Raw genomic sequence first — 13,462 nt, 5'->3', positions numbered from 1 at the left:
TTCTCAATGTGAAGATGGGATTTTGCCTCCACAAGGACAAGTGGTGATCACTCCTACCAATAGTATCATGGACTAATGTATCTCCTACAAGTAATTTGATGAGGTCAAGATCAAGTCCATTTTTCTGTCTTGGTGACTCCACCACTGTCTTCCCAGGCCCAATCTAGCTGCTAAATGTTTTGTGACTTGGCCAGCTTGGTCAATGGTGATACCAACTCACTCTTGGTGATGGACATTCAGTCCCCCAACACAGTACATTGTGTGCCCCTGACACCCTCAGTGCTTCCTCCAAAAGTTCAACATGGAGAATCAAATTATCAGCTGAGGGGAGGTGTTAGGTTGTTATCAACAGGAGAGTTCCTCACCCCTTTTTGACTTGTGCCATGAGATTTTATGCAGTCCAGAGTCAATTTTATACTTTGTATGAAACTAATAAAATCTAAATAGTATATTGCTATATTTATCAGACACTCACAGTCTAACTGGGAGAAAGTAAGGACTGCAGATGCTGGAAATCAGAGTCAAAAAGTGTGGCACTGGAAAAGCACAGTCTAATTATCAGTTTCTTGAGCTTTAATATTGCATTATATGCAGTTTAGCAGAAGTTCCCCTTTTATTGTCCAGTGTCACAGTAGCACATTGGGCATTTGGTATTTTAGATACAGCAACAAATTATGATGTGTAGTGGAAAAAAGCCAAAGAATGTTTTAAAGATGTAGACATTTGAAGCAGCTCAAATAGTTTTGTATAAAATACCAAATGAGAAACAGTCAGAAGAAAAAGCTAGGCTTTACACAATGGGTAGGTACAAATGCTGGCAGTTTAGACAATGTTATCTTGCTGGGCAAGAAAAGTGAGCACCAACTTTAGTCAAGATCATTTCCTTTCCACAGGAGAGAAAGGATATGTGTTTCTACACATTGCATGGAACCAGAAAATGGACCGCAGCCAGATAAAAATAAAAGGGATAAACGTCCCTGAGGAATTTGAATCTATGCTGGATGCATAGGAAGAGGCGGAGAATTTGTACAAGATACCAGTGGGCTAGTCACAAATTTAGCCTCCAGAAAACTTGAAATCATTCCAATGTACAAAACAAGAGTTAAATATTTATTCATGTAACTACTTACCCAGATGAAGGTGTACAACTGCTCTGGTCTTCATCCTTGCTTCTGTTTTCTTCTACTGTCAAGACATACAAATGAAGTTATTTTTGTAATCAAGGACAAAACACGTTTCATTTTTGGTTTCTTGCTTCAATCTTCTCACTGATTCCCAGAAGGTTCACTTTGACATGAAAATATAAGTTGCCCTGGTTTTGCCCTGCTAATTAACCAGTCATTGCTGTCTAAGAAGCAAATTGTGATATGATCAGTTGAACTTCTGCTATCATCATTTCATCAATATTTAACTGCAGTTTATTTGTAAAGTGGAAATAACAGTGTAACTGGGTGTCTTAAGAGCATATTTTTTCCTTCCTAGTGATGTGGCCATCTGAATCAAGATCCTGGGGTCGATCTCTAATCTCAGCTTGGAAACACACTGGGTGCTACAATAAGCAGCAGTTCTCTTGGGCTAGGGAAGGGTACATAGTAAATGTTCTTGCACCTGACTGCTTGGCAGTGCATGCATGCCAACATTATTTAGGAAGGGAATCAGACTTAACTGTGGTACTAACCCTCCCTATCTTGACAAATCACTGACATACACTTCACACTGAGGCTGTCAACTGTGTGAAGTAGTAAAGGATTGTTGATACCTGAAGGAGCACATGCTAGAGTGAGCAGCATTTCCCAACCCTAGTGAATCCTTTAACCAACAGGCCAACTCAAAGCATCTAAATGAGTGATTGATGTTGCACCAATGACACTAACCTTATCAAGCTGCATTACAAGGTACACTGTGCACTACTTGTATGATCGCAGGGTTTTTTCTGAAGGTGTTCAACTACTACTGTGTGACTTTTCATTAGGTAACAACATCATTCTGCACAGTGAATGGTTCTAGTAATTCAAGAATTGAGCTGATTGCTAGCGGGAGCACACATGCTCATACTGTATCTTTTACTCATAAATTATCTTCAAAACAGAGGAAGCTGCCTATTTCCAAAAATTACAAAACATCTACAAATGATGATTGCAACACTATGATCTATTACAACTCCCTTGACAAACTGTTGATGTACTTACCAACACCATCAGTATCGAAACTGCTTGAGCTTCTGGAAGAGCTTGCGTTTTTCTGATAAATCGCTGTGGTAATTTCTAACTCTTCTTCAAAACTAGTGGACTATAAAAGGAAATTAAATTTTCTCTTAGTAGAGATTTTGTTTGCTAAGTAGAACACATATCTATCTCCTGCTTTCACACCAGGACAATGTCCTGCAGTAAAAGGTTGACATATTTCCTCTCATTTGTTAGTTAAATGTCCAAGTAGTTTATAAGGCCATTACATTTTTTTAAAATATAAGTCATTCTAAGTTCATTGTTGTGGTTCTGTTCGCCGAGCTGGGAATTTGTCTTGCAAACGTTTCGTCCCCTGTCTCGGTGACATCCTCAGTGCTTGGGAGCCTCCTGTGAAGCACTTCTGTGCTGTTTCTTCCGGCATTTATAGTGGCCTGTCTCTGCCGCTTCCGGTTGTCAGTTTGAGCTGTCCGCTGTAGTGGCCGGTATATTGGGTCCAGGTCGATGTGTTTGTTGATAGAGTCTGTGGATGAGTGCCATGCCTCTAGGAATTCCCTGGCTGTTCTCTGTTTGGCTTGCCCTATAATGGTAGTGTTGTCCCAGTCGAATTCATGTTGCTTGTCGTCTGTGTGTGTGGCTACCAAGGATAGCTGGTCGTGTCGTTTTGTGGCTAGTTGGTATTTGTGTATACGGATCGTTAACTGTCTTCCTGTTTGTCCGATGTAGTGTTTTGTGCAGTCCTTACATGGGATTTTGTACACTACATTGGTTTTGCTAATGTAAGGACTGCACAAAACACTACATCGGACAAACAGGAAGACAGCTAACGATCCGTATACACGAACACCAACTAGCCACGAAACGACACGACCAGCTATCCTTAGTAGCCACACACACAGACGACAAGCAACATTAATTCGACTGGGACAACACTACCATTATAGGGCAAGCCAAACAGAGAACAGCCAGGGAATTCCTAGAGGCATGGCACTCATCCACAGACTCTATCAACAAACACATCGACCTGGACCCAATATACCGGCCACTACAGCGGACAGCTCGAACTGACAACCGGAAGCGGCAGAGACAGGCCACTTTAAATGCCGGAAGAAACAGCACAGAAGCGCTTCACAGGAGGCTCCCAAGCACTGAGGATGTCACCAAGACAGGGGACGAAACGTTTGCAAGACAAATTCCCAGCTCGGCGAATAGAACCACAACAACGAGCACCCGAGCTACAAATCTTCTCCCAAACTTTGAATTCTAAATTCATTTTTCATAGAACTGAAGTTTGAGGTTTTGCTTATCTATGAGGTTTTATACTTAACTGAGAAATCCAATGGAAGGTCAAAGGCATAGTGCAAGACTCATCAAAGGTAGAACTGATCACAGAAATTATGTAAATCAAGGAGTGATTAGGCGAAGTCTCATTTTGTCATTCAAGTACTGGCAGATTATAGAAAGAACGAAAGGCATTGGAAGTCTAGAGTTTCTGGGAAAGAGCAGTTACAGTAAAAGGCTTGATGAATCTATTCCACTCTTTCCTCAGCAAACTTTCCTATTTCTAACATTTATCCAATTCCCTTTTTGAAAGTTCCTACTGAATTTGTTATCACCACTCTTTCAGATGAATCATAACAACTCACTATATAAAGAAAAATACTTATTTATCATGAGGTTCATTTGCCAATTACCTTAACTCTGTGTCCTCTGGTTATCAATACTCCTGCCAAAAGAATCAGCTTTGCATATGCTAACAAACCGTCAAAGAATTTTGAAAACCTCGATTAAGTTTTCCCTTTGCCTCCTCCTTGTTCTGCTTTAAAGAAAACAATCCTAGATCCTATAGCATAAAGGCAGAAAATGCTGGAAAAAATAGCAGATCTGATGATATCAGTGAAGAGAGAAACTGAGTTAACATTTCACATCTGAGGCCTTTTACCAGAATCGGAAGAAGTTGGTGAGTTAAAAGTTTTCAAGTAAGTTTCAATCCTGGCTTAAAACCTGATGTTCTTCAGTTCTAATAAAAGGTTATTGATCTAAAAGATTAACTCTGTTTCGTTCTCCTCAGTGTACATAGCATTTTATTTATATCTCAATTTTTTTAGGATATGTAATATTTTATTTTTATCCCAACTTCTCTAAACCTTCCACATCACAGAATTCCTCATTTTAGATTTCACCGCAGCAAGGATATAGCAGAAAATAATGAGTGAGTAAAATAGTCCACAAGAATGTTAAAAGGAAAAGTAAAGGCAGCTCACAGGAGCCATGAGCATTGTGGAATTGATAATACCTGGTGAATTAGTTCCATTTTACCTCTTTAGTAAGTTGATTTGAGTTGAGGTCGACATTAGTTGAAGTTTCAGAACAAACAGAGACCATTTCGGGATTGGGAGTGAAAAACTCATCAGACACACTGAGGGATGAATCTGACATTGACGAGTGGTACATCTTTTCCTGAAAACATTACATTGAACAAAATTAATTCATGCCACCTCTTAAGCCATACATGCAATTAACACTAAGAAGTGATCATTCCTTCCAAACACCTAGGCTTTCTTCTTTAAGAAGTTCCACAATAATATTTTGCAGAAAAAAAACCCAGGCTTCCCTAATGGTTCATGAACTTTATCCAAATTGTAGCTGAGCCATGCAGACCAAGAATGTCTAAGATTCAATCTCAGTCATGGTGGCAGTAGTTATGCTACAAGTGGCCTCGAAATCACTGAGAGGCAAGAACAAACTGTAACTGTTGCTCTTAATTGCTATCTAAAGATTCTTGCTCAAAATGCACACATGGATGCTTACAAAGAGTCAGGTTTTGGCTGGGCTGAGGTGCCTCTTGAGCTGAATTTGCTGCTGACACTTTGGAAGTGTACCAGATTGCAGTCAGTGTCTATGGGCTAGAACAGGTCAATGACAGCCAAAATCTGTGCCAGAGGTTGCTGTCATTGGGAAGGTGAAAGTTGGGAAAGGATGATAGATGAGGAGATGTAGCTGCTGGTAGGAGAAAGGCATTTAGTGGTAACTGCTATCAACACTTATAGCTCATTACAGTATACCTATCAATAACAGAGACTAGATAAGCATGAATGCAGCTTCTTTTGAGGAAGCAGAACTAGATCAAAGCCATAGTCAGCAGAGTGGTATGCAAAGTCCCTTTTAAACTGCATGGGTACATAAGCATCAAGCAATGGGGAGCTCACCATGCACATGCTAACACTGGCAACTTTAAGATACCACATGTAGACCAATCTTAAAAGAATCAAGTCAGCCAAGGAATAGGCCACACACACCAATGGGAAATTACAAGGCTACCGATGGTGTGGACTGCGGATGCCATGGCACTCACTATAGACTGGGAAGCTGCTAAGCAGATAGGTACAGTCATGAGAATGAAAATTGCACAGAATCACAGAATTGCTTCAGCACAAAACGAGGCGTTTTGGCCCATCATGTCTGCACTGACTTTCTAAATAAGCATAATGGCTCAGTGCCATTCCCCTCCCTTTTCCCCATAACCCTGAAAGTTGTTCCTGTTCAAATAATTATCTAATGCCTTCTTGAATGCCTGAATTGAACTTGCTTCCGCCATAATTCAACAGTATGTTCCAGATCCTAATCAGTCAACGTGTGAAGAAGTTCTTTCTTATATCACATTTACTTCTTTGGTTAATTGCCTTATACCTGTGCCTGCTTGTTCTCTAACTTTTTATGAACAGTTTCTTACCATCTATTTATATCCAACCCACAACTTACCACATTTCATCCTAGATTACTAAGTCAGGAGAAGAGCCCCTATACCAATCACTGGGGTATTCCATTGCAAATTTTCCCTTAGCCTGAAAAATATCCATTAATCATTTCCTATCCCTCATCCAATTTTGTAGCTACACAGCTACTGTCGCCTTTCTTCCAGAAGCTGTATTTTTCTCACAAGTCTGTTATGTGGCGCTATACCAACACCTACAATCAGAAACCATTTCTGCCACCTGCAAGAAAAACCATTTCCGCTACCTACAATCAGACAACACATCATCCTCCGCCATTTTACCACCAACAATCAGACCCCACCACCAGAGATATATTTTTCTCCCCACCCCTATTGGCATTCCGCAAAGACCATTCCCTCCACGACTCCCTTGTTAGGTCCACACCCCCCACTAAACCACCCTCCACTCCTGGCACCTTCCCTTTCTACTGCAAGAGGTATAAAACCTGCGCCCACACCTCCCACCTCACCACCATCCAAGGCCCAAAAGGGTCTTTCCACATCTAGCAGAGATTTTTCTGCACATCCAAACACCTCATCTACTGTATCCGTGGCTCTCGATGTGGCCTCCTCTACATTTGGGAGACAGTATGCCAACTCACGTAACGTTTCAGGGAACATCTCTGGGACACACGCACCAAACAACCCCACTGCCCTGTGGCCAACCACTTCAACTCCCCTTCCCACTCCACCAAGGACATGCAAGTCCTGGACCTCCTCCACCACCAAATCCAAGCCACCTGATGCCTGGAGGAAGAACGCCTCCTTCTGCCTTGGGACCCTCCAACCATACGGCATCAACATCAATTCACCAGTTTCCTCATCTCCCCTCCCTCCGCCTCATCCCAGATCTACCTGTTCATCTTCCTTCCCACCTATCCGCTCCACCCTCCCCTCCGACCTATTACCATCAGCACCCATCTCCATCTACCTATCGCCTTCCCAGCTACTGTCCCCCAGCCCTACTCCCACTGTTCTATTTATCTCTCAGCTACATGCTGCGCTTCCCGCCACCCCCCCCCGACCCCACGCACCCCCCCCCCCTCACCGACATTCCTGATGAAGGATAATGAACCATCATCTCTCAGACATTCCCCAACATTATCTCGCATACCATCCACAGCCCCCTCGACCATGATCTCACCTCCCATCACCAAACTATCATCTCTCAGGCCACCCACAATCATCACCTCTGGGGATCTCCCATCAACAGCCTCCATCCTCATAGTCCAGGAACCCCGCACCATCCAGTTCTACCTTCTACCCAAAATTCACAACCTGAATGCCCTGGTCAACCCATCATCTCAGCCTGCTTCTGCCCCACTGAACCTAACTCTGAGAAAGTCTAAAGCCTTAAAACTTGTCTTTTGACTAAAACATAATGCTGAATTATAGAACACATTTACTGCATTAGAAAATAGATAGGCAGGAAGGCTCAGAAAAAGGAGGGAACTCAAGGAATGCAGAAGATTGGGACATATGGGCTCATCAAGTGATAACAGGATGCTGTAAAGCAATTAAGAATATTTGCCTTAGCATCGGTGAATCTGTGTGAACAGGACACCAAGTGATAACACTCACAGCTGTTCCCTTGTGAAATTAATGACAGTGTTTGATTCTGACCCTGAAATGAAACTCGGTACTATGAAAAGTTTTGTAATTAACGGTCAGGTACTCTTAATTATAATGGATTCTTATTACCCCTTGCCAACAGGGCAGACACAGAGAGAAGAAAAACTTTGCTGTTACAAAACCCTGACTTGAGAGTTCAAAAGGACACTAGAGAGAGAGAGAGAGAGAGAGAGAGACCATTTTAGTGCTGAGGCTGTTGGAGCCAGTAGAATATTAACTCTTGGTGCTTATCTGCTATGGATTGAATTTAATTGCATTTTGGGACTTTATGATGATATTGAGTAGCCATTACCGGTTATTAAATACAAACACTGTAAAAGGTAATATTGATGAAGCTTTAACCTACTTGCTGTTCTTGCAGACCACTCTACAGACCTTAGAAAACTGCCCCACTTGTCAATTCTAACTAATCAGATCTTATGTCTTATTTGAATTTGAATCACAACCCTGAAAAGAAAGCATGTTAATTCAAAGACTAATGAGTCAGTTTAAATGCAACCTTACGGTAACATCTCAGCCTCAGGTACAGAATGATTCAGTGCTTAAAAAACAGGAAATTATTCTAAGCCTAACATTGAAGAGATTCTATTACAATGTGTCAGGAAGCCACTTTATGGTCAAAAGTTTGCCCTCCTTGCTAAGAAGCCATTTTGTAAAATAATTGTATCCAAGTTGATCAGATAGCTTCCCTGTAAGATCTGGAGTCAGGCAGGGATGCCCCCTCTCACCCGCCTTGTTTGTGTGTTGCATAGAGCCATTTGCTGAATCCATCAGGAAGGATGCGAGCCTGAGAGGGGTGACTATTCCTGGCCCCGGCCTACAGGTTAAAGCCTCCCTGTACATGGATGCCGTCGCTGTTTTCTGCTCGGATCCGCTGTCCGTGCACAGACTCATGTGCATCTGTGACCAGTTCGAACGGGCCTCGGGGGCCAAGGTAAACCGAGGCAAGAGCGAGGCCATGCTCTTCGGGAACTGGGCCGACCAATCCTCTATCCCCTTCACCGTCAGGACTGACCACCTGAAGGTGCTGCGTATTTGGTTCGGGGGGGCTGGGGCGTGCGCCAAGACCTGGGAGGAGCGGATCAGGAAGATGAGACAGAAACTAGGCAGATGGGGGCAACGGTCGCTCTCCATCGCGGGAAAAAACCTGGTCATCAGGTGTGAGGTACTCTCAGTATTGCTATATGTGGCACAGGTCTGGCCTATCCCCAGGACCTGTGCCGCCGCAGTCACCCGGGCCATCTTCCAATTCATTTGGAGATCAAAGATGGACCGGGCCCGAAGAGACTCAATGTACAAAGACCAGTGCAATGGGGGAAAAAACACGCCCAATGCCACCCTCATCCTGATGGCCACCTTTGTGTGTGGCTGCATCAAGCTGTGCGTGGATCCCCGGTACACAAACACCAAGTGTCACTACGTACTGAGGTTCTACCTGTCCCCGGTGTTGCGAAGGATGAGCCTGGCCTCGCTGCCGCGGAACGCTCCGAGTAGTTGGACCGTTCCGTATCACCTGTCCTTCGTGGAGAAATTTATGAGGAAAAACACCTTTGACCACAAGTCCATCAGGAAGTGGTCAGCATGTAGCGTCCTTGAGACCCTTCGGGAAAAGGAGAGGGCGGATCCTGTCGAGCGGTTCCCTGAGCAGACTGTCAAAGCCATTTGGCAGAATGCCTCATCGCCAGAACTTTCCAACAAGCACCAAGACGTGGCTTGGCTGGTGGTGAGAAGGGATCTGCCTGTGAGATCCTTCATGCACGCCCGGACTCTCTGCCGCACCGCACGCTGCCCTCGAAGTGGCTGCGGGGGGGACGAGACTGTCACACACCTCCTTCTGGAATGTGCCTATGCAGAGGAAGTCTGGAGAGGAATGCAGTGGTGCTTGTCGAGGTTCGTCCCGAGCAGCGCCGTGACGCGGGACTCCGTGCTCTACGGCCTGTTCCCCGGGACTCACACCGAGGCGAACATTAACTGCGCCTGGAGGATCATCAACTCGGTGAAGGACGCTCTCTGGGCGGTCCGAAACCTGTTGATCTTCCAGCTGAAGGAGTTGACCCCGACCGAGTGTTGCAGACTGGCACATTCCAAGGTCTAAGACTACGTGTTGAGGGACGCACTGAAGCTTGGGGCAGCTGCCGCCAAGGCGCGGTGGGGAAAGACCACCGTGTAAGATCGGCCTGCCTAAAGAAGAACAGGGGGCCCATGCGGACGTTTTTTGGGCTCTGCTGATGCCTCAGCCAAATATATGTATAAGATTGAAAAATGCACAGACCTGTATATGACAAGGATAAATTCGAATCTGTGTTTGTAAATGTGGACATATGTATGGCATGACCAAATGTACAGACCATCAAATCATTTTATGAATAAAGTATATTTTTGAAATTAAAAAAAATTGTATCCAAGTCGAGGGAGAAAGCACCGATGTGGTCAACCCCTTCGTGATCTGGACCAGTAAGCGGCAGGTCAGGGTAACCCTGAGGGTCAATGACAACGGGAACATCCTCCACCCTGCCCCCCCGAGCTTCGCAATTGGAGGGAGCAGAGGCTACCTGACATATGCAGGGCAGCCGAAAGTGTGCCGAACCTGCGGGAAGTTGGGACACATGGCGGCGGATCGCAAGGTGATCAATTGCAGGAACTGCAAACAGGAGGGTCACCTGACCAAGGACTGTCAGGAAGCAAAGAGCTGAAACCTGTGCGGAGAGGCGGGCCACACATACAAGACCTGCCACAAGACGGGGGGGGGAGTGGTCACTTACGCACAGATGGCCGGAGGTGGGAATGTGAGCCAGGGACCCCCAAAGACCAGCAAGGTCCACCCAGACAGCAGGGAAACGGAGTCTGGTGGCACCCAGAAAGAAGAACAAGCTGGAGCAGAGGAGGCAGCAGCCAGCAGAGAGACACAGCAGCTGATCCTAGCTCTAGCTGGGCAGATGGAAGCAATGGAGGAGGAGGTAATCGAGAAGGCAGAGCAGTGGATACCTGTTAAAAACAGGAAAAGAAAATCCTGCCAGGCCCCCAAAGCAAAGGGGGAAATGACAGCTGCACGAGGTAGGTACGGCCAGCTCTTCGGATGGTGAAGACGGGCGCAAGGAGGGTCATCACCAGAAGAAGAGACAAAGCGCTGTCGGTGAAGAGGAGGGCATTTCCTCCCAACCAGGAAACAACGGACCCCCCGAAGTCCACCCTCCACCCAGTGAGAACCAGGGGTTACCCACTGCCCTACAGCTACAGGTAACTGAGAGCTGTGATCCTCTGACAGTCCCACTGTCAGACACAGAACTGGACGGTGCGGACCCTTGCCTTGGCTCAATGACACCAGAGCGTGTAAATGACCCCAGTGAGGAGCTGGACAGCTACCTCAGCCCATCGAGGGTCCAGCAGTTTGTGCTCACCATGGGGATGCAGACAGCTACCCCAAAGACAGGACAGTCAAATGGACAATGGCAGCCCCATAAACTGGAGGTTAAAGAGGGTTTCTTTGCTATTGTATAACAGGGGGCCCACTCAGTAGTTGGGTTCCGCTGAAGCCTCGGCTAAATACTAAGAGACTGGATGATTAATAAACAGAACTGCAAATACAATAACTGTAAATTCAATTAACTCAATCTGTTCTCTGTAATGTTAAGACATGCAATGTATATATATGAATGGCATGACCAATTGTACAGGTACCAAAGATTTATTTCTATCAATAAAGTATATTTTGAAATAATAAAAATTGTATCAGACATGTGAGAAGGGTTCTGTCTGTGAAGTCCTTTATGCAGCCCGGACTCTCCCACACCGCACGCTGCCCTCGAAGCTGCTGCGGGGGGACGAGACTGTCACACACCTCCTTCTGGAACGTGCCTATGCAGAAGAAGTCTGGAGAGGAATGCAGTGGTGTTTGTCGAGGTTTGTCCTGAGCAACGCCATGACGTGGGACTCCGTGCTCTACGGTCTGTTCCCCGGGACGCATACCGAGACGAACTGTGCCTGGAGGATCAAAAACTCGGTGAAGGACGCTCTCTGGGCAGTCCGAAACCTGTTGATCTTCCAGCTGAAGGAGTTAACCCCGACTGAGTGTTGCAGACTGGCACATTCCAAGGTCCAGGACTACGTGCTGAGGGACGCACTGAAACTTGGGGCAACTGCCGCCAAGACATGGTGGGGAAAGACCACCGTGTAACATCTGCCTGCCTAAGAATGACAGGGGGCCCACCCAGTCATTTGGGCTCCACTGACGCCTCAGGAGAAGAGCTGGATAGTAAATGTACATAAGAAAAATAAATTTTGATGTCTGCATGTAAAGCAATGTAATGTGTACATAAGAATGGCATGACCATTTGTAAAGAGATCCAAATAATTTTATGAATAAAGTATATTTTTGAAATAAAAAAATAGTATTAGACGTGTGAGCTGTGCAAGGTTACCTTATGAACTTGCCAATTAGCTCAGACTGGTACCTATTTATGAGAGGAGTTTATCTCGTTAGCAGGCACCTAACTCGGCTGGGTATGTGTTTCCCACCTGATGAATGGCTTAATATCTGTAGGAGTGATTAGTCAAGTTTACACAGACCTGTCTATTAACTTTTCTTTCTTACGAATTATTGTCTTTCACTGTTATCTGTCTAATAAAGAACATGTAATGTTTTGGTAAACTTTTATATAAAGGAAGCCACTTTGTATCAGGATATCAGAGTAGCCTGCTGGGTCACTTGAAGAGCTGGTACCCTACTCTCCTAGGTTATTAGAACCTAGTTAGTTTCGCTTATAGGTATCAGTGTTATGTTGTAACAGTGATGCTACTGGTAAATAAAGGGGATAACTTAAATTAAACTAATCTGTCTGTAAGGGGATCTTTTATTTCAGACTTCCAAAGAGAACGATCTCCAGGACAAACCTAGGGAGAGGCTTTACAGGTCTGAGTCCACAAGGGATTCCCTGGGCCGTCTCAAATCTCTCCTTTAACAACTCTGCATACCTTGACACCATCATGTCTTCCCTGGTCCAGGACCTGCCCACACACATTCGACACCACCCACACCCTCCACCTCTTCCATGACTTTTGGTCCCCTGCCCCAACACCTCATCTTCACCATGGACATCCAGCCCCTATACACATCCAATCGCCATGACGACAGCCTCCAAGCCCTACACTTCTTCCTCTCCCGACCCAACCAGTACCCTTGCACTAATACACTCATTTGATTGAATGAACTAGTCCTCATCCTCACCAATTTCTCCCACTTCCTCCAGACCAAAGGGGTAGCCATGGACACCCACATGGGCCCCTCTTCATCGGATACATGGAACAGTCCATCCTTCGCAGCTACACCGGCACTGTTCCCCACCTTTTCCTCCGCTACATCGATAACTGTATTAGCGTTATCTTGTGTACCCACGAGGAGGTTGAACAGTTTATCAACTTCACAAACACATTCCACTCTGACCTCAAGTTCATCTGGACCACCTTGGACACTTCCCTCCCCTTCCTGGACTACACCTCAACTTCCGGCAACCGACTCAACACAGACATCCACTTTAAACCTACCAACTCCCACAGCTACCTGGACTACACTTCCTTCCACCCTGTCTCCTGTAAAAACACAATCCCTTATTCCCAAATCCTCTGCCTCCACCACATCTACTCCCATAAGGACCAATTCCACCAAAGAACATCCCAGATGGCTCCTTCTTCAAAGACTGCAATTTACCCTCCCACGTGTTCAACGATGCCCTCCAAAGCATCTCCTCCACTTCCTGCACCTCAGGCCTTGAACCTCAGGCCCCTCCAATTGCAACAAAGATAGAACCCCCCACCCCCACCCCAGTCCTCACCTTCCACCACATCGATCTCCGAATACTCGCATCCTCCTCTGCCA

At 45.4% G+C, this 13,462-nt stretch overlaps 1 protein-coding gene across 1 annotated transcript in view; it reads right to left on the bottom strand.

Annotated features, from left to right (window-relative positions):
- The window catches only part of tex14 (testis expressed 14, intercellular bridge forming factor), a 161,038-nt gene that overhangs the window by 39,718 nt on the left and 107,858 nt on the right, over window positions 1-13,462 (bottom strand). The window contains exons 19-21 of the mRNA XM_072589188.1: window positions 4,503-4,643; window positions 2,190-2,289; window positions 1,131-1,185 (exon numbers count right to left, since the gene is read on the bottom strand). Coding sequence (XP_072445289.1) covers window positions 1,131-1,185; window positions 2,190-2,289; window positions 4,503-4,643 — 296 coding nt within the window. The remainder of the gene's footprint in view (window positions 1-1,130; window positions 1,186-2,189; window positions 2,290-4,502; window positions 4,644-13,462) is intronic.

Source organism: Chiloscyllium punctatum, chromosome 19 (assembly GCF_047496795.1).
Source record: "Chiloscyllium punctatum isolate Juve2018m chromosome 19, sChiPun1.3, whole genome shotgun sequence".
NCBI lineage: Eukaryota > Metazoa > Chordata > Chondrichthyes > Orectolobiformes > Hemiscylliidae > Chiloscyllium > Chiloscyllium punctatum.
This window is presented reverse-complemented; position numbering and strand designations above follow the sequence as displayed.